The 21,047-nt window shown below is 44.2% G+C and overlaps 1 protein-coding gene across 4 annotated transcripts; it reads right to left on the bottom strand.

Moving 5' to 3' along the window:
* Nucleotides 1-3,660: 3,660 nt before the first annotated feature.
* On the bottom strand, nt 3,661-20,531 carry zfand4 (zinc finger, AN1-type domain 4). 4 transcript variants are annotated; one of them, XM_080016308.1, is made up of 10 exons: nt 20,429-20,531; nt 18,724-19,043; nt 16,357-16,432; nt 15,643-15,710; nt 15,348-15,534; nt 14,434-14,581; nt 12,854-13,999; nt 12,510-12,564; nt 8,193-8,307; nt 3,661-4,726 (listed from the first exon to the last, which is right to left on the bottom strand). In XM_080016308.1, exons 2-10 carry the CDS (start codon nt 18,905-18,907, stop codon nt 4,591-4,593), a joined length of 2,115 nt encoding a protein of 704 aa, XP_079872434.1. In that variant the 5' UTR covers nt 18,908-19,043; nt 20,429-20,531; the 3' UTR covers nt 3,661-4,590. The 4 variants fall into 4 exon arrangements, with proteins under 4 accessions (XP_079872434.1, XP_079872435.1, XP_079872437.1 ...); XM_080016309.1 differs by having other exon boundaries at nt 12,854-13,996; XM_080016311.1 differs by lacking the exon at nt 3,661-4,726 and adding an exon at nt 7,901-7,954.
* Between the last annotated feature and the right edge of the window lie 516 nt (nt 20,532-21,047).

Raw genomic sequence — 21,047 nt, 5'->3', positions numbered from 1 at the left:
AATCTTGGTTCGGGTTAGCTGACCATAGCTTCCTCTTATTCTTATCAGGTTCAATCTCAAGTCCCCGATCTATAAATTGTTTGTATTTCTTAAACACAATACTCACAGGTGTTAAAGGGTAAATAAAAAAATTCCATTGAAATGGAACCTGAAAATTAAAAGTACTTTGTTTATAGTTTGTGGGGAAGTCGTGTGGCCTGAGTTCGTGGATGGGAGCCCGGAGCCGTTCCCAGAAGGAGCACGGCATGCAACAGCACATCGCAGCTCAACACCACAACCATCCGCACGAAGCATGAGGGAAATAAACAGGAAGAGAGGAGATAAAAGCGAGGGAGGAAGACGCTGGAGGGCAGACAGACAGAGGACACAGGAGGTCGACCGGAAGACGTCCAGGTGTAGCCCCATGAGGAGCCAATATGTGTGTTTCCTCCTAACGTCCCACGGGAGTGAATCTGTCAAACCGCCAGTGCCGGATCATTTCGGCGCCCGTGGTCGTCGAACTCCGCAGAAGACATCACATTTAATATTTCGCGCAGACACGCCTCTCATCTCTGCTGCACAATGAGGATTCCGTGTGGTTCGAGTTTGATTAAACTCCACAAAAACAAGTTCTGTCGTCTATAATTAAAAATAATGTGAATCAGCTCTAATTATGTAAAGCCTATTAACAGTAATTGAAGTGCAGTTCCTTCACTGTGTAGATTCTAAATCTTCAGGGTTTTTTTTATCTGCTTCATTGCTGTGGTGTTGGGGTGGTGTGGTTTGAGCAGCCACACCTGCCCTGGGCCTAGGTAATTGGATCCGGGACAAGGGTGGCTGTACACCTGTTGCCCAAATATTGTGATAGCAACAAGTAATGCAAATTGTTTTCCTGAGCTGGATATAAAAAAATAAATCGGTGGTAATAATTAATAACTAAAAACAAATCAATAATATAATAACATGTAAACATATAAACAATATTAATCATAATAAACATATAAATTAGATGGTAATCACATAGTAACAATTAAAAAAAACCTAAAACAAGCAAAACTCATCTAAATATAATAATAATAATAATAATAGGTTAAAATAATGCTCAATTTCAGTTTTGGGGTCATCAATTTAGACCTTGAAGGATCACAAAGAATTACTCCTCAATGGGCTCCTTGCTCCTTGCTACTCCTCAGCAAATGTTTTCTCTTGAATTCTCCCCCGGTGACCCACCACAATGACGCAACAACAAGGTTTGAGATTTCTAAATGTTCTGTTCTGAAGTGTGACGTTCCTGATGGTTGCCTCAGTGTGAAACACTGACTTCAAAGCAGAAACCCAATTTTTTGTTCCTGAAACAATAAGATGAATCAACAGAAACTGCATGGCTGGAGTAACAGACAGACTGGATTCACCGCATGGGCAGCAAATTTGGATTCAGTGCATCAAAGTGAAAATCCATATTCAAACACCTGATCAATTGATTTGGATTTTTTATTTTTTCTTGGTCACTTGAGGTGGTTGGAAAAGTTTTTTGATCTTTTCAGTTGATGTTCATCCCCACAAAGTGCTACGTTGCTTTATCAAATTCACTGCGTCACGCATATGCGATCAGTGCGTTCTTGCCGGACCCGCCACCAACAACTGAAATAGCATATAGAGGAGCACATGCATAATGAAAATACAAATGCATTGAGTGGCTATATGGAAAAATATAAAAAATGTTGGATTTTTTTAGCAAAATAATCTTATGGATTACCACTTTAAAGATTGTAAATTATAAAAAAAAAAAAAAAAAAGATCAAAATGTACAGGATATTTTCATTTTATGAAGGGCTAAACTGAACTTTTCAGTCATAACTAATATAAGTTGTTCTGCATAAAATAAATACGCATTGTAATGGGGAAAACGACAAGGAAATATCTGAAGCAAGGCAAACAATAAGCTTCACAGCGCTGCCCCCAGTGATGCAAAACAGCCACAGAAGAAGGGTGTAATTTTTCTTGACAATTACCATCCCCATTATCTAAAAATACTTCAACACTCAGGCACTGGCAGGACATGAGGAGAATTCAAGCTTGGATTTATTCATCCAAATACCCCCCCGATTCCTTAATAATACGTTGCTGTTAAATTAAAAAAGAAAAAAATGTATGCACTGTATTTGCCAAGACTGAAGATTAAAGGATCGGTTCGCTATTTTTGAACCCAGGCCTTATTAAAATGTCAGTTCCGGTTCCTTTATTTATCCGCTTTCCACCCCATGGTTTATAATCGTTCATAGCACAATCTCTGAACTGAACCCATTTATTATTGAGGAACTTACTACTCTGCTGCAGCTTCTCACTGTGCCTAAATGCAGTCCAAGGGGGCAAACGTTTAAACCTTTAATACATGTTGAATCTCCTTTACAAAAACAGAAAACTCATTATAGTCTCATAAAATGAGATTATTTTGAAAGCTTCTGGTTTTTGAAAAGGAGATTAAACACATTTGCCCCTTTGGATAATAAGGAATGCAGAGTGGTAAGTTTCACAATAGTAAAAGCGTTCAGCAAGGTTGTACAACAAACGATGGGAACCAACATATTAATAAGCCTGGGTTGAAAAACTGCAAACCTATCCTTTAAATCTTGCATTGAGAGTGTAAACAACATGTGGTAATGATGCATGTGTGAGACAACCACACATTGCTCACATCGGGCCAAAAAAGTAAATCGCTCTCCCGCCGACATGAAAATCAAGGAACTCGGGGCATTCCATCCACCGGTCGCATGCGACATCTAAAGCAGACACTGACTCTGCTCTGCGAGTCAGGGACGTGACTCCAAATACAGAAAATTACAGCTTTTCTTTGTTCCAACCGAGACAGATTGTGTGTCTTTGTCCCTCCGTAACCACTTGAAAACAAATAACCACAAAGAGAGTGGCCGTAGTACTGGAACCAGAGCCCAGTTACCTCACAGTAAGAATCTACTTGGAATAAAATTAAAATGGAGCAGAAAGAAAGAAAGTACTGCAAGGTTATTATAAATACTCAAGACCAGAGGTGAAAAAGAATTGAGTATTTCAAATGTAGCTGCATTTAAAACAACAAAGATCTAGCTTTTATAATTGCTCGCCGTAAAGATGCACGATGTGTCACTTAAATCAGGGGTCTGAGCGGGGATTGCTTGCCTCGTCCATGATAACGTTTATAATTATTTATTAATCTACTTATACACTCTGACTCACTCTGTTATGATGCTCACGGTTCCTGTGTTTTTCTTTTCCATTAGTTTCCTGCTTGTGTGAAACAATATTTTCACAAAAATTATTTTGGATGTAGAGAAAAAATTGGTGGACCTCCTGCAGTATCTCCAGACCCCCCGGCTGAAGACCACTGGTTTAAATAACTGAGCTTTTCAGACGGAAGGAGCATTTCCCTAATTTGACAGGAGCTAGGCTAGTTGATACCCCCTGCAGCCATGCATTGAGCTAACACAGCTAGCATGCAGCCTGTTGCCATCTCGGTACTGGACACACTAGGATGGAATTGCCTTTACCTTCTCATCTGAATCGAGGGAAGGTGGACAAAAGCCTACTTTCCTTTAAGTAAAAACTTGAAAGTTAAATTTAGAAAAAAAAAAAAAAAAGTGGATTTAAAAGTTAAAAATGCAACCCAGGTGAAACTCATGTACTGAAAGAAACTTTATTTATAATATAACAGCACTTAAAATGTTCTGCAACAAAAGCTGCAAAATGTTAAAATAATAAAAATTACAAAGGAGATTTAATGGCAACCACCTCACTGTAGATACATAAATACTTTTAACTCCCCCAGCCCTCCAAGTACACCAAGTTCACTCGATCTGCAAACACGTTACACTTGACATTCACAACTACACAGATTGCATACTTTGCCATTTTAAAACAAGAAGATTTAGATTTTAAATAAGTAGGTGAACTGTAGCAATATCCATTACCGTGACGCCGGTAAGCATGTGGCCATGTAAGAAGAGGCCCTGGATATAAAAGAATCTTGATGAAAGTCGACCGTAACACTCCATAACAAAGACAAACACAGAAAATGTAGGATCCTTCCACCCCAACGAGGTGAATAAATCGTTTGTATAAATATAATTCTAAAGTGCATCTCTCAAAGAACTTGTCGCATTAAAAGTGATGATCTGTCCGATTTGGAAAAATGAAAACCGTCTCCACAAACAAATAACCTAAAATAGATATCGGTTTGAACGTGCAATATAATTTTTTTATTTGTTATTTTTTATTTTTTAATCTACCTATGTACATGCACACGTTTGTTCGTTTTTGTTTTTTTTTGCTATGGGAAGAGATCAAGGTAGCAGGGAAACGTATACAACTTGTTTGATTTTTTTTTTTTTTTCCTTTTCACATTTTTCCAGAGGAGATAGCTACTAGTCCTGTGCCCTTTAAATAGTTAGTTCACACTTGGCTTTTCAGAATTGTTTTAGTTAACTTTTTTAAGCAAACTTGGGTGATAAAAAGCACACAGCGGTGATTAAGTTTTTCTTCTTTTATCATCCATCGGTTCATTCATTCGTTCGCTCGTTTTTTTTAATTTTTATTTAATTTTTTTAAACCTGCCCCTCACTAGATTTTGGGCAGTTTGGGAGCGCTGACGATGGGGTTGGTCTCCTGCAGGAAGCGGCGACCGGCGCTCTTGTAGTCGTAAGAGCAGTCGTGGGTCTCTGCATAGCGATGGGTGGCACAGAAGTTGTTGCCACACCTGGAGAAGAGAAGGAAAAAAAAAAAGATGCTTTAACATGCGGTTACGATGTGGAAACAAAGGAAATGGATCTCAAACTTGGATTTACAGGTAGGGGGGCCTTTTCCAGTCTTTCCATGCAGGTCAGTTTAGACTGTTAAGGTTTCAACCTCACTCCCAGATTGGCAGGTGTTCAGGGTTTGAGTCGAGTAACCCACCGCTTACACTGGCAGCCACTTTGTTGTCAAATACACAACGTTTCTGCCTGGTTCTACTGGCCTCTAGATTGAAACCCTCCCCTACCCTCTAGTCTCACGCTGGAGGGCAGTAGAAAGCCGTTTAACTCTACTCTCCAAAGTTAAACTACCCACTATACCCCGAGAGCTAAACTACCCTCCAGAGTTTAGATACCCTCCAATGCCCAATAGTGGAGGGTTGCTGCCCTGCTCAGCATTCTATTACAGAGGAAGTTAACAATTATGGGTGAATTACGAGTCAATATGTTGCTCCCTCATTGCAACCTCTCTAAAAGGAAACTGCACATGAATACCAACAAAACATTACCCTTTTTTTTGGGTAAAGTTAACTTTACAATGTCCCTTTTAATTTACAATAAAATCCCCAAACCTGGGTGACCTGTTTGCCTATACTGTTTTGTCTCATGTGAAATTCAAAGTCTACCAATTTCTTTTTTGACACACTGACTTGTGCTGCGGAGCAATGATGTACGACATATCAGAAATAAAACAGCAACACGCTGATCTTACAGTGCATTTCCAGGGAACGCCCCCGGTGCCAAGTCACAAAACCTCGGAGGTGCGCGACCTCACGCGGGTCCCCGCGCGCCATGGCACCCCCCCCCCCCCGATGGACGGAACTCAATCACATGCGGGCACAGACAGGATGTACAGTATGTGGGTGTATGCGCGCAGGAGCGAGGAAGTAGATGGAGGATTTGGACGTGGTGGCGTGGATGGCGAATAAATTGAAGCTCCGACAGCACCGAAGATGTGCCTTGCCAGCAAGGGGGTGCCCAAAATGGGTGGGTCAAGACTTTTTTATTTTAGATGTAGGTTATTTTATGTCTACGTATGGAACCAAACCGTGCGTAATGGGGACGCTTCCTCCGCGGCTCTCTCCCTTATCACCATCTGTCCATGCGTTAAGCGTAGAACATAATGTCAACGAGTCTTCGAGTCGTGCCCCGTTCCTCTGTGCCCCCCCACATGGAACCAAGCACGGTGATTGTACGCACAATCATTTGTCCCCGGACATGTTCATGTCCAGACGAGGCCGAATTGCACATTAAAAAAAACCAAAAAAAAAAACCCCACACTGCTCCACTCGTCGATTTTCGGGGAGCAGCCCTACTCACACATTAACACACCACACTTCCTATTTTTCACACTGACAATCCCAAAATAAATAAAAATCTTTTAAGTCTAGGCATATATTTCCGCTTGTGTTGTCTGGGTGAACAGGAGATCCTTTCTGCACACACGTTACACACAACTTGCGATCCGTTCTCTGGCTTCAAAGGTTCAGCGTCTCTCCAAAGAAAACACTTTTTTTTTTTTTTTTTTAACTCTCCATACTGTAATTGAATGAAACAAAAAAAATAAAAAGCGCGTAATGGAAACACTTTGTCACTGCTGCCCCCCCAACAGCAATGATAATATTGTGTATCGCGATATTTGGGTGGGACTGTATATGAAATTTTGCATATCGCCCAAGCCTACCCACTATACCTCCAGAGTTTAGCTACCCCACAGAGTAAAACTGCCCTCCAGAGTTAAACTACCCCCAATAAAATTTCTTCTTATTGCCCTTTAGCGTTTCCGTTACCTGGTAATTGCCGTTTTTTTACTGGGAAAATCTGTAGAAGTCCGACATATTTAAATCTCTCCGGTCATAATGTCTGGTGAAAATAATTCCCTCCAAGCACAATATGAATTAGTGGATCATTTATATATAAAAAAAAAAAGTCTGCAAATCTGTTCATTTCCACGCGCAGCAAGTTGTAACAGGAAGCCAATCAGTTTGGACGATCTAAAGCTGCTCTGAAAGCTTCACCTCTGACCAATCACATTCGTTGATATAGAACTAAGCCCCGCCCTCTCCCTTGCGGACAGGTTGTGTTTGTAAAGTAAACACACATGGAGCGGAGATGGAGCCGCAGCGTCTAGAACTCTGAGAAGAAACGGAAAGATGATGTGCCGTTGGGACACATACATCAAAAGTTTGGTGTTTTTCTGGATATTTAAGTTCCGACCCAAAGCAGACGGTAAATATTCATTGTGTAAAATATGTCAATGGGAAGACAAACTTTGTTTATTTAGACCTACTCGCCATATTAATCTTGTTTTTGATTTGATAAAAATGTAATTTTAGTGAAACGTTAAATAACGCGGCTGCACTTGTTACTTATTCTTTATGAACAGAAATCATTTTATTTCAATTGGTAATATTCATAATTTTTATTTATTCATTTTTTTTTTTTTTTTTTTTTTTAAATGGCGTCTACTGAGGGGGCTCATTTTATTTTGCAGAGGAGAAGAATCTTTATTCGTCACACACACCACAAGACATGTATTCATGCAGTGATGGCCACACACACACACACACACACACACACACACACACCCCCCAAATGGTGACCATTGAAATTAGTTCTCTGCATTTGACACATCCTGGCTTGTCCTTCCTCTGGGGGGCAGCCAGGAGCAGCATACAGCGACACGCCCGGGGAATATTCAATAAAAATATTACACATCTATATGCCTTGTCACTCTCTATATAGCCTGATTATCAATTGTTTTTAAGCTTGATAAACAGATAATATTTGATCGGAATCCCTCCCATTTGTCCAGGAAATTCAAATCTCCCAGGACTCATTGACCGGCACCAATTATTTCTAACGGAAACTTTGGTTAGATTACACCCCTTAAACTACCCCTCAGAGTTAAGATACCCCCCAGAGTTTATAGATCCTCCAATGCCCTCCAGAGTTAAACTACGTACTCTACTTCACCTGCATTGTTTCATTCAAGTTAAGGCCAAAGCAACATGTGGAGACTATCCCAGAGCTCCTGCAATCAGCTGACTTAGGGATACTTGATTTGTTTAGGGAGTACATTACCATTTACTGATTTAACTGCTGCTGATTGCAATCATGGGAACACAGCGGGAAGGTGTGTGGAGATCACAGTCGCACTTGCATGCTGTTGCATCAGGCTTCACTGCGGACGCCTTGAGCAAGAGCAGGAAGGGCGGGGTGTTCCACATTTACATGCTGCATGACGCTAACAAGACACTGCATTACGAGTACTGTACCTTGAAAGAAAGACAGAAAAAGAGGGAGATGAGAGAGAAAGATGGGGTGAATGAGAAAGAGGGGGTGACATAAAAAGAAGGGGGGGTTGGAAATAAAGGGGGCGAGAGAAAAAAGAAAAAAAAACATTTTGGGAGATAGTGACGGAGTTTGTACCTGCACTCGTAGCTGGTAGCCAGGCCGGTCTTCTTGCCACAGAGGAAGCAGTGCTTGAAGCTCTTCTTGCTGCTTGTAGGAACCTTGATTGGAGGTAGGTGGTACGTTTGAGTGCCTGAAGGCAAAGGAATAAATATATTTATTTACAAGAACCCCTGTATTCTACCACTTTACAGGCAGAGAAGTGGCATTTCCAGAGTTGGATGAACTTCTGTGCAAATCCACCAGTTGCATGTTTGAAAGCTGAAATAATAACAAATGGCTGTTGAACTTCCAAGTCAGAGAACAGCATCTAATGCAGCAGCTTCTACTCATGACAATCATCTCTCTGGAAACATCCTCGTGGTGTGCCGTGGAGATTGGGGGAACGTGGACAGGCGTAGCACAACAGATAAATCTGTCGGGTTTGTGATGGCGTAGCTAGATTAAGCTCACTGTCAGGCAGTGGGGCATGGGATTGGATTTTGAGTTGTGCTGTCCGTTTACTCTCACACACACACAGGAAGTTAAGTAGGATGATATTCAAGTTTCATTTTGAAGTGGTTCAAAATTTTTGAGTTGGAAATACACTGGAAAATGTTATTTCCCAATTTATTGGCAAATATTAAGTTATGAAATACAATGCATGCAATACATTTTTCCAACCCAGGCCATACTTTAAAGTTGGTTGCCATCGTTTATAACTGTTCATAGCACAACCTCACTAAAGACTTCATGAAGACGTACGTCGTACATCGTACGTCCGTTTGGCGTCCCTCACCGCCCTCCGCAGATTGTACGACGCCGCTTTGTAATTGTCCATGTTGCCAGATACAAGTCCGTCGTTGTAAGCGGCCGTGCGCGCATTCAGAGCGCAGCGGATGGATTTATCAACCCATGGTTTCTGGTTTGGAAATATCCAAACTTTCACCGTGGGAACGATTTCATCCACGAGCGTAGCCACAAAACTTACTACAGCCTCCGTAAACTCGCTGACGTCACTTGAACTTGTTTGGAACATGTCCCAGTCTACGTCAGTCAGAGCGTCCTGAAGCGCAGCCTCTGATTGGTCCGTCCACCGCTTCACTTCCCTGGTCATCACCAGATCCCGCGCGATCAGAGGCCTGTAAACAGGAAGCAGCGAGATCGCGGCGTGATCTGATTTCCCGAAAGCAGGGAGCGACACGGGCTTGTATCCGTTCTTGTAAGGAGTGTAACAATGGTCCGGAGTTCTGTCTCCCCTGGTGGCACACGTGATGTGTTGGTGGAAATTCGGCAGAACTTTTTTTCAGGTTGGCCCTGTTAAAGTCCCCAGTCACCACCACAGCCGCGTCGGGATGTCTGTTCTGAAATCCGCACAACACATCGTACAGAACCGACAGAGCTGCGTCGGTGTCCGCTTGCGGTGGGATATAAAGGGCTGTAATGATGACCGTGCTGAATTCCCGGGGGAGATAAAATGGACGGCATAGTATGGTCAGCTGTTCCAGGTTCGGCGAGCAGGAGTGGGAGAGGAATTTGGTGTTGTTGGCGTTACACCAGCGGTTGTTTACCATTAGGCAGACGCCTCCACCTTTGGATTTCCCCGACTCTCCCGTTCTGTCGCCGCGGAACACGGAGAAGGCCTCGGCTGGACGTATGGCTTCATCCGGCACCAGTGGGTTCAGTCATGTTTCCATCAGGCAAAGGACGCAACAGTTCCTCGTGTCTCCCTGGAATTGAATCCTCGCTCGAAGTTCATCCATCTTGTTCTCCAGGGACTGGACGTTAGCAAGAAGGATGCTTGGCAGAGGTGGACGGTAAGGTTGCGTCCTCATTCTGACCCGAATGCCGCCTCGTTTACCTCGGTGCTTCCTCCGTGGGCTGGCTCGTGGAACAGCGACTCCATTTTTGTTGTATTTGTTGTTGCGAGTGTTCCCGCGTAGGATTTCCGCCGGCCACTCTGTTCCCATGGATAAAAAGTCCCAAAGTTGTTCGTTTAGGGAAATTTTTATATCCATGAGTGCATCGCGGTCGTATGAGTTAATTGTTGATGTTTTTCTGGCGAACATTGTGATAAAAAAAGGAAAAAAATACTAAAGTAAGAAAGTAACCGGAGCGCCGGCGCAGGCGACCGCTAGGGGCGGCGCCACTATCGCCACCGAGGTCCACCGTTGTTCCTGTCCCGAAGATCGCCTCTCCAACCTGCCTGAATGACTACCGTCCGGTGGCCCTCACCTCGGTGGTCATGAAGTGTTTCGAGAGGCTGATTAAGGATTATATCTGCGCCTCCCTCCCCCGCACCTTGGACCCGTTGCAGTTCGCGTACCGGCAGAACAGATCCACGGATGACGCGGTCTCCCAGGTACTGCACACCACGCTCACGCACCTGGATGGCCAGAAGGGGGCCTATGTGAGAATGCTGTTCATCGATTATAGTTCAGCTTTCAACACCATAGTTCCCACCAGACTGGCTGTCAAGCTGATGGAGCTCGGATTGAATGGTCCGCTGTGCACCTGGATCCTGGACTTCCTCACAGGCCGCCCCCAGGTGGTCAAGGTGGGGAAGTACATGTCAAGCTCCCTCACCCTGAATACAGGATCCCCCCCAGGGCTGCGCCCTCAGCCCCCTACTGTACTCCCTGTACACACATGACTGTGTGGCCAGGTCCAGCTCCAACACCATCATCAAGTTTGCTGACGACACCGTGGTCGTGGGCCTGATCACCGACTGCGACGAGAAGGCCTACCGCGAGGAGGTGACTGACCTGTCACTCTGGTGCCAGGACAACAGCCTACACCTGAACGTCAGCAAAACCAAGGAGCTGATTGTGGACTTTAGGCGAGGATCACAATCGAGGACGCACGCGCCCTTGTGGATTAATGGGACTTCTGTTGACAGGGTGAGCAGCTACAGATATCTGGGAGTCCACATCACAGAGGACTTAACATGGACTGTTCACACAGACACTCTGGTGAGAAAGGCGAGGCAGCGTCTCTACCACCTCAGGCAGCTGAGGAAACTCCGGGTCTCGGTGAGGATCCTCATGTCCTTCTACTCTGGAGCAGTGGAGAGCATCCTGACAGGCAACATCACTGCCTGGTTTGGGAGCTGTACTGCCCAGGACAGGCGGGCCCTGCAGAGGGTGGTGCGTTCAGCTGAACGTACCACTGGAACTACCCTCCCCCCCTTGCAGGAGTTATACACCAGGAGGTGTAGTAGCAGAGCCCGTAGGATCATGAAGGATCCTCATCACCCCAACAACGGACTGTTTCAGCTGCTGCGGTCAGGCAAGCGCCTCCGCAGTCACGCAGCGAGAACAGAGAGACTGAGACGGAGTTTTTTCCCCACACGCCATTAGAACTGTCAACGCTGACCTCACCAGGGGTCCTAACTGAGCCATGCACTAGGCTCCACTACCTACTGTACTGTATGTAGCATACTGTACCGCATACTGTATCACTGTTCAGGGTTGTTCGTGATGCCGTATTGCTGCGCCGTACTGTATTATCCCAAACACTACTCCCTCTATTCACATTCACATGCCACTTTAAATGCACATATCTGTGTATACATAGGCATATTCCTTCTATCTATTCCATTTTATTTCAACTTATTTTTATTGTATTTTATTCTTTATATTTTTATCTTATTCTATAAGTATTCCACTTACTGTATTACGTTTTAGGAGTCAGTCGGTCTATGAGAAAGGAATTTTCTACTTTTTATTTTATTTTTTCCTAGGACATATTGTGTGCTATCACCTGGTGCGTTGCATTACATTTCACTGCATATATGTATGGAAGTATGTATATGTATGTGACAAATAAAAATCTTGAATCTTGAATGATGAGAAATGTGTGGCTCTGCTGCTCTTCCTCATGTATTTAGAGCCCAACAGAACGGATAGTTAAGCCTTAAAAAATAAATAAATCTCTTTTTCTAAATGGAGTCTGGGTTGAAAAATACTGGGCTATGGCTAAGTAACTAAGTAGCTTTTTGTCTACCATTTTAATGTAGATATACTGCTATATGATGACCGGGATACTCTAAAATGACGAACCTCGACAGAATCTACTCCTAGCGTTGCATAGAGTACACAGGCCTGCCTCAAAGGGAAATTTGTTAGGACTTTATTTGTTTAATGTAATAATAATAATAATAATAATAATAATAATAATACAGTAAGCTTAATTGTAATAATCTGCACCTCTCAAAATATTAGGATTCTCAGGCCAAGTAAACTGAAGACTTTATTATTAATGCAGGTCAAAGGACTATATTAAATCTTATTTATTCAAACTTTATCAACACAGAGGGAGCATTTGTGCTGAAGGACCCTTTCTGGCTGGACTTACCGAGTCTTCTAATTGAAGTGGAGGCTCCACCCGCTGATCCATGACTGTTGGAGACCTGATAATTAACAAATTAAGATCAGAAGACGGAAATTAGTGCAATAATTACAGACCACAAAAAACACCAAGGCAATAAACATTGTAGTGACCTGATTAAGCAGCTGAACCTGTCTACATTTTTTTTTTTTGGTCCCAGAAATGAGTCATTGATTTAGAAATAAATAATACTGAACTGTCTTGTACAGATACTACTCTCACTGTACCACTCAATGTAGTAGGAATTTCATAATGAATTTCTCCCACTGAAATTGTATCGAAGTAACAAATTATTACAAAACTACACTTACCGTGTAGGACACCACTCTGTGCACAGGGGACATTTGTCTCACAATGTCATCTTGAAGGAGCTGCATGTTGGTTGTTGCAATGGAAAGCGGTTTGGAGCCCGAGCCAATCTGTCTTGAGGCACCTAGAACAGGAAGTGCCGGTGGAAGTCCTGAGTCCCGCCCGAGCCCCCCTGCAGCCCTGGTGGCCAGAGAGGCCAGCAGCCTCGAGTTGCTGAGGGAGCCAATGGGCTCCTTGGAGGCCTGGTTAGCCATCTGTGTGATGTCCCTCGCCTCGTACTTGGATATGATCTCGGTTCTCTTTCCCGGTGAGTCCACTTTGATAGCATGCAAACGGGCGGGGCGCGGTGGGGAATCGGACATGGCGGAGGAGGGTCGAGGAGATGTGTTGCCTGGCTCCACTAGTGCTGTCGGTTGTAAAGAGGAGGAGCCTGTGAACTCAAAGGGCTGAGACAGCTTTGTGGAGACTGGGATAGGAGGGGTAGTGGGGGGCAGCGCTAAGGGGGGGCTGATCTGCAACGAGCTGCTGAGATTTGTCCAATCATTTGTCCCCAGAGCCCAAGTGCTGAGCAGGGAAGGGGTAGAGGGTGCCCCCACCTCCAGTGACTGCAGGCCCTCCTGCACCGAGCCGGACACATCCAGACTGAGAGTCTCCGACAGGAGATCGCTGAACAGAGTCCCAGTCTGCGTTGGCTCAACCAGGCCACCGCTTTCCTCCAACAAGCCTCCCCTCAATGCCTCCCCCCCGGACTCGGCCATCTCAAACATCCCCTCAGGATTTGGCCTCGTTGGTAAGGGGGGGAGCTGAGGGTACACACAGTCCCTCATCAACCTGGTGCCTCCGACGTCCAACCGGGAGACTTTGGGAGGGGGGCGGATCTTTGCGAGTGGGGGGAAAGCCTCCCACGGCTCCTCCTCCTGGAGCATGTAGCAGGAGGAGGAGAACGATGACGGGGCTCGTCTGGTGATGAAGGGGCCTGCAGGATCCTGGTCTCTGATTGGAGGTAGCTGTGTGTTCGAGTGCCGAGGCTGGTTGATTGGGGGGAGCGTGCGGAAGAGGCGATGGTGGTGTCGGGTGCCGGGGAGTCCGAAGGAGCTGCTGCATGGAAGAAGGCCGACAGGCGGCCGCGGTTTCAACTTGGTGGACTTCTTGGGCGGGGGGAGACAAGGAAAAAGCAACTGAATCAAACTAGAGGGGAACAGTGGTGAAACAAATACCCTGACACATTACTCAAAATAAAGTAGAAACGCAGTAGAATAAAACGTGAAGATATGTGCTTTGAAATGTAGTTAAGTCAAAGTCTCCGAAACTGAACATACTTAAAAAGAAGGTAGAAAATCCAGGTTCAAAGTAAAGTTAGATTTTGAGCCAACCATGTGGACTTGCTAATTAACATCAACACAGAGGTCCAGTTGATGAGTGAAATCAGTTGATCAGTGCATGGATGGAGCATATACAAACAGACTTTCACTTTCTAAACCTCAAATGATCTACTTCTGATGAAGGGCCACGCTGCCCAAAAGACTTTAATGGAATTTGGATGAAATCAAACATGTTTGCCCCCCCCCCCAATGTTTCCTACCTTCTTGTTGATGTTCATGTCCTCCATCTTGGCTTTGAGCAGCTTCATTTTGTTCATGGTGATGGAGTTTTCAACATTTTGCTTTGTGGCTGCAGAACCTTCTCCGTCCTCTTCTTCCCCGGCATACACATTATACACAGAGCTGCCGCTGGGAAACACATGCAGAGCGGTATCGTTAATAATTTCCCTCCCCACAGTGGGGGCTGCAGCGCTGTTGATTAAAACTGGAGTTGAGAATCGGCCAGGAACTCACCATGCAATTTGTGAGAAAAGGGTCATGACTCAAAACAATATAAATGTGGCACAGTGCATTACACTGCTGCCTCACAGCAAGAAGGTCCTGGGTTCGATTCCCACCTGGGGCGCTGTTGGCACCGTGCTCCTGCGGGTTATCACCCAAATAGGAACCTTTCTGTGTGGAGTTTTCATGTTCTCCCTGTGCTCACATGGGATTTCCTCCAGAGAAGAGTAAGGATGCACAACATCATCATCGTCTGACCAGCGATGGACACTTGGTACCAGGTCCCCGGCGCGTCGACGAATGCTGCCCCCCCCAGAGGAAGGACAAGCCAGGATGGGGAAAAATGCAGAGGCCACATTTCACTGGCCACCACCCAAAAAGTGTGTGTGTGTGCGCGCGCATTTATACAAAATGAGAATTGCTCCAAGCTTCTCAGTCTACTATCTGATTGCATTACAGAAATATTTCATGTAGCGTTTACAGGCAAAATGCTCCCATGTTGTATTCTAATGGTTTTACTAAATTAAAAAAAATAATAATAATAATAATAAAAAAAAAAAAAGTTTCCCTCCCGGGACAAATTTTTACTTGCCTACCAGCCACAAGACACATTCTACTTTCCGAGTTTTTGGGACACAGTTGGTTTCAAATGTTCAATTCAACAAATGCTTACCTCACAGATTCAGAGAGGGGGGTCAGAGTGCCGTCACCCCGGTCAACCACGCGGAAGAAGTTGAGCTGGTCGCCCTCCCTGTAAACTAGGAAAGTGACCTGCTTGTTGGTCAGACTTCTCTCCCAGCCCTCCTCCTTTGCTCCCTCCATCAGGTCGGCCACCTCCTTCGTGGGGCCATCCAGAGTCACTGGCGGCGAAAGGAGAGCAAGTGTTGGGTGATTAATAATGTACAGCTGCAGAGGGGTCGTTTGTATGTTCAGCGGGCGAGTCGAAGTTCATGTCATCTCCTGGTTACCTCTCCTGGTGTTGATGGGACCGCCCCGCATTGCCAGCACCAGCTTCAGTGTGCAGCCTTCTGCAATGCTGCAAACACAAACACAAGCAGGACCAGTTCACAGCCTGTCTCCTTCCTCCGCTCTGTATGAGGATAAACAATGAGCTGGAAGGTTGTGACAGTAGGTGCGATATATTGTGCGGGGGAGCTAATCTACAATTAAACTCAATATCAAGGGTTGGGAACTAGACTGTACGCACACAACTGGGAGTTCCACTGGAAGATGGCCATCTTGCAGCCCACCGTGCCCCCAAAAACCTCCAAAAAGCGTGCTAAGATTTGATAGACTGCTTGGGCTGGATCTCAAACGCTGTTCATGTGGAAATTGAGGTGACAAGCGATCATAATTATAGCACCATCTGCCACCGATGGAGCGAGGGAGGAAAGAGCCGGCGTCTAGTGAATGACCAAGTGGCGAAGAGGAAAAGTCTCTAAATTATACGCAAAATGTCACTGATCTTGTTCAGATCCACATGTTGGAAACATTTATTCAAACAAGCATAAATTAGAGTAGTTTGCTGCAGCAGGAGTTCCTTTAAGTTCAGACGCAGGGTGGTTCTAAATGTACACACTGGGGACATTTCTACATTTGGAGTTTCATTATTGGTTGAAATACAACAACAAATTCAAGGGGAAAGTCAAACCTTCAAAAAAAGGTCAGAATGAATGGTTTACCCATAGTCGTGCAGACAGTACTCATCGTCAAGCTCCAGATTGTTCCAGATCAGATGTTGCTGGGCAACAGGGATGCCTTAAGAGACGGAGAGAGAAAGCAATTAAGACATAGCGAAAGCTGTTGAATAGAGTGAGATGGGCCACATGCCAGCAGAAACTCATCCAAATTGAGGCAAGAAAGACTCCTCTTGTCTGCCCCCTGAAGGTAAAGATATTTTAGGATTGAAAAAACTTGTCATTATATTCCACAGTGCAGTATTTTCCCCCACCGGGTAATAAACTCATGACAACTCGGTGACAATACTGGTGTTACCGGTAACACTGGACAATTTGCAACGGGTGAGTGTGCACGGAGTGTCCCCGTTATGCACGGGCGCTAATTACGCATGAAGGGAGACAGGCCACGATCTAATGTCTTCTAGAGCCTTCTTTCCCATGATAATTGAAACGTGACTCCGCAGACTGTGCTGCGCACCCACGAAGCAGCCACTTTCACTTCTGTAGCGTCTGACTAAGTATTATTAACACACTTAGTATTTTAGAAATTTGAATTTTTTTTAATTTTATGAACCTCAATGCTAATACGCAAATGAAACGAATACGAAATACGAAAATGAACTAAATAGATTTTTTCTCTTAAAAAAAAAAAAAAAAAAAAAAAAGCAAAACAATGGTGGGCAATGGTGTATACCCAAACACTAACACCGGTTACCGTGGCAACCCTACACAGCGCTAATAAAGAAATCCCCAAGACTGAGGTAGCGTGTTCCCTTTTGCCTGCCTGTCAAATCTCGCCACTTCTTAATCAGTTTGGTATGCCACCAAATATGAATCCAGGTATGAAATGAGATGTAGCAGCAGGGTGCGTTCTCCTACAAGAAGTGAACTTGCCGGCCTGACACTGGAGGTGTGCCAGTGTTTGTGAACGAGCGGTGGACCTCCATTGTGGAGCAGCATGTATGTTCAATCTGCTCCACACACATCCCACTGACATACAGAGTACAGAGATGCCGTTTGTGCTGAAACTGAGAACAGCAGCAGATACCTTCTCAACCACTATTTATGGGACTTAATAGATATTAGTGGGATTTCCTCTCCAAGCTAGGCTAGGAATCCACAGCACCTACAGTCCTTTTGAGCTAGCTTCTCCAGAATGCCTTCCTGAAAGGTGCCAAGAGACAGAAAAATCATTATTCTCATCACCACTTCAAAGTGGGAAATAAATTCCCAGACACTCCAATGTTCTAATGGGCATCCAATTTTGGTTGTTGTTCCAGCCTCATGGGAGCAGCAATACAAGTAACACTCACAACAGATTGTATTTGTTTCTGTTACAGATTGCTTTGTTTCGTGTAACACTGACCTCATCAGAATGCAGAGCCTCAGACAAAGTTTTTGAAGTTTGCAGAATTTCCCACCACTCATTTCTAATTTGCATGCACAACAACCCTCGTTGGGATGGCTCTAAACGGTAGAGTGAAATGTTACGATGCAATCATATGCGTTTGATATCTTATTTTGTTTTTCCTCCATACTTCAGTATTCCTTCCTTTGTTACAAACTCAATTTTCATGATACATAAAGGATTGTGGAAAGACTCTAGAGGTAAAACATGTCTGATTTAATTTGTACGTGAAATATGAGTCTCAGGCACACGAAGATTACATCTGCAACTGTAGAGCCCTGAACTAACATGACTCCACCTGGCCTAAAATCATTGCTGAATTGGGTGTGAAAGTTGCCGAGCGTGTTCCTGGTTGTAGACCAGACCAGACCAAACTGGAGTCTGACTACTTAAACATACACTAAAAGACTGCTGGTACAAGAGCATGCACAGAGTAAAGTAAGACCACTCTGATTTTGTTCAGGTATTGGAAATGTATCTGTGATGGTGGTATTGCTTCCAATGTTGTCTAGTGGACGGTCAGCATTAGGAACATGAATTATACAGTGCTGCTAGCTTCATAGCATCCATGTCACAGCAGGAATCACAGGGTCTCAAATGTTCTCTACACCGCCCACACCCACCTTTAGAAGCAGCTGAGGAGGATGAATCGGGGGGTATTACATTTTTTAAATTAAAAAGGTAGGCAGAGTGTGGTTTGATGAACATGCCATCATTAAAGCCCAAGGTTGGTGTATGCATATTGTCAACAGCGTGGAACGGGGATTCCTCAGTCTATGGAGGAAGATTTCTTTACTCTAAGTTCCAATTCAAAAACAAATTGACATTCATTTTAATATATTTTTTTTTTTTATATTGTTTTGCTCACTAATTTAATATGACATAATAAAACAACACTTTCAGTTTGAACAGAGAAGCTGGCAGACAACAATGGCACTGTCTACGCAGAATGGCTGCAGTACCTTCCAGCCTTTGGATTTTGGCCTTGACTGAGAGGACGGCCTCGAAGGGCGACACACGTAGCTCGAAGCAGGTCCCTGTCAGGGTCTCTATGAAGAGCTCCATCGTCTCATAAAACGGCAGCTTCTGGTGGAAAGCTCCCATGCTGTGGTCATTGTAGAAAGGTGGCTCCTTCCTGTCGGCCATCTTGCCAGGTGGGAGCGGGGGACAGGGGACTTCAGGGAGAAGCTATAGCAGGTGGGATTGCCCAAAAGGAGGGAGACAAGGATGGGTGCTGCTTACTGCCCTCGGTACAGTAGCACATCATGCAGGAGGACTGCAGCTGTATTAAATAAAAGGAAAAACAAACAATGTATGTTGCAATGAACTTTTTACAGAACTGGGCAAGTGAATCCAATGGTCCATGATAACTTTTTGTTAAAACATTAAGTACATTTCAGTTATTGATACTCACACATCTAAAAATACACAAAAACACTGTTGCAAAATGCACAGAACGAAAAAATAAATGGCTTTAAAGTGTGTTGAATCGCAGTAAAGATAAACCCCCCTTTAACCACATCGAAAAAAAGGCGGTTATATTAAAACTGGCTGCATTTCAAAAGCCGAGCGTGTTATGCATTATTGTTACCATCAACAAAAAGAATAATTGAATTGGATCATTCAACCCAATCTCTCTTTGCACGCGCACGCACACGCACACGCACACACACACACACACACACACACACACACACACACACACACACACACACACACACACACACACGATCTGATCATTTCTCTTATTACTTGTGCTTCATGAGCTCAACAGGTGGACAGCCGTCTCTATCTTTGGGACATAAGTGTCAAGCAAGGCAGTCAAAATAGCACTTATGATATCTAGAAATTAATTACGGATTCAGATGTAAAGGACATCAATAATGGGATGGCCGACACCCACACTAAACTACATCTCCACACTTATTATTGGCTGTGAGAGCATCTGAGCAGTATGCATCTGAGCAGACAGTCCTGTGGGAATTCACACACAGAATACTTCATATACTATTATCTTTATATCATATTACTAACCTTCATTTAAACGTGTCTGTTTTTCTCTGCATTTAATAGACTTCTTATCTTATGCTATCTTAAGTGTTACCTTTGTTTTTATGTCCACTGTTTAAATTAACCTTCCATCTGTGTCCATTTTTATACCACTTGTCTGTTTGTGAAGCACTTTGTGTGTTTATAAACTGTATTCAAGTATAAATAAAGCCAACCTCACTAACTCACTACATCTACTACTACTGCTGCGCATCCATCTTTCAGGTGAGAAGAAGGGTGTAGTTAGTACATCCATCCTCTAGGTAAGAGGAAGGGTGTAGTTAGCCACACCGGCTAACGATACCATTAGCGCAGAGGGGGGGGAAAAAAAGGTCATTCGGGCGGTATTCCGACAACTGTTTTGAAAAGGATTAAACAGTCCGTAATGTGAAGCCTGTTTAGAGCCGTAACCGCAATGTTTTGTGTGGAGAAACACCGTGAATACCTGGAAGCAATAACGCCGTCGCTCAGCGTTACCGCGATAAACTACCAAACAATGGCTAACCGTAGCCTACCTCGTCCCGGTGCTCTGCTTCCCGGCTAGATGCGGGCTCAGCTGTGGGGATCTCGTGCGACTCACACTGCGGTGGAATAAAACATCGTAAAAAATGTACGAACCTAGCGTGTGAGGACCAGCGCGTCCCTGCAGCCTCCATGGGCGCTGTCAGACCGGCGGGGGCACGACGAACCGCGGCGACATCTTTGGATTGACAACAAAGACGGCGTCCCGTGTCTTTACGAGGCGGAAGTGCCGCTGGCCAATCAGAAGCGCGGAAAATAAAACAACGGACCAATCAGCATCGCTGATGACTAGCAGCCAAGCTGCATCACAAATAGTAAAGGATCACGATCAGGGGTGTGAAGTAACGAGGTAGAAATACTTTGATGCTGTACTTAAGTAGTTCATTTGGTATATTTGCTTTAACTTAACTATGGCATGTGGATACATTTCCCCACCCCTGAGAGATGGTGACATAGAATAACACTACTGCATTTATTTGCAGTATTCCACCTTCCTTCCATCATTGTCCTTGCCTTGAAAACCTCTCTCTGTAGGATAGTGGAGTCAAGATGCTGATTAATAATGTATTTAAAGTGGAAATCCGTAAAAATGACTTTGTTTAATAAAAAAAACCCATATTTGATTCTTTATTTAGCTGGCACTTAATAATAAATAGCAATTCAATATATATTGTGTTATGTGTGCACTCCTCTATATGCTGTTTTCCATCACTTG

This window comes from Zeus faber, assembly GCF_960531495.2.
Source record: "Zeus faber genome assembly, chromosome: 16".
In the NCBI taxonomy this organism is placed as follows: domain Eukaryota; kingdom Metazoa; phylum Chordata; class Actinopteri; order Zeiformes; family Zeidae; genus Zeus; species Zeus faber.
Note: the sequence above shows the minus strand (reverse complement) of the source record. Positions and strands in the feature narration are given on the sequence as shown.

Excerpts from the sequence above, each read along its gene's own strand:
- zfand4 (XM_080016308.1), bottom strand. The coding sequence starts at position 18,907 with ATGGCCGACAGGAAGGAGCCACCTTTCTACAATGACCACAGCATGGGA. Across the intron at positions 15,711-16,356 it reads TACTGTCTGCACGACTATGG|CATTGCAGAAGGCTGCACAC; the intron begins GTAAACCATTCA and ends TTGTGTTTGCAG. Across the intron at positions 15,535-15,642 it reads TCCCATCAACACCAGGAGAG|TGACTCTGGATGGCCCCACG; the intron begins GTAACCAGGAGA and ends TTTCGCCGCCAG.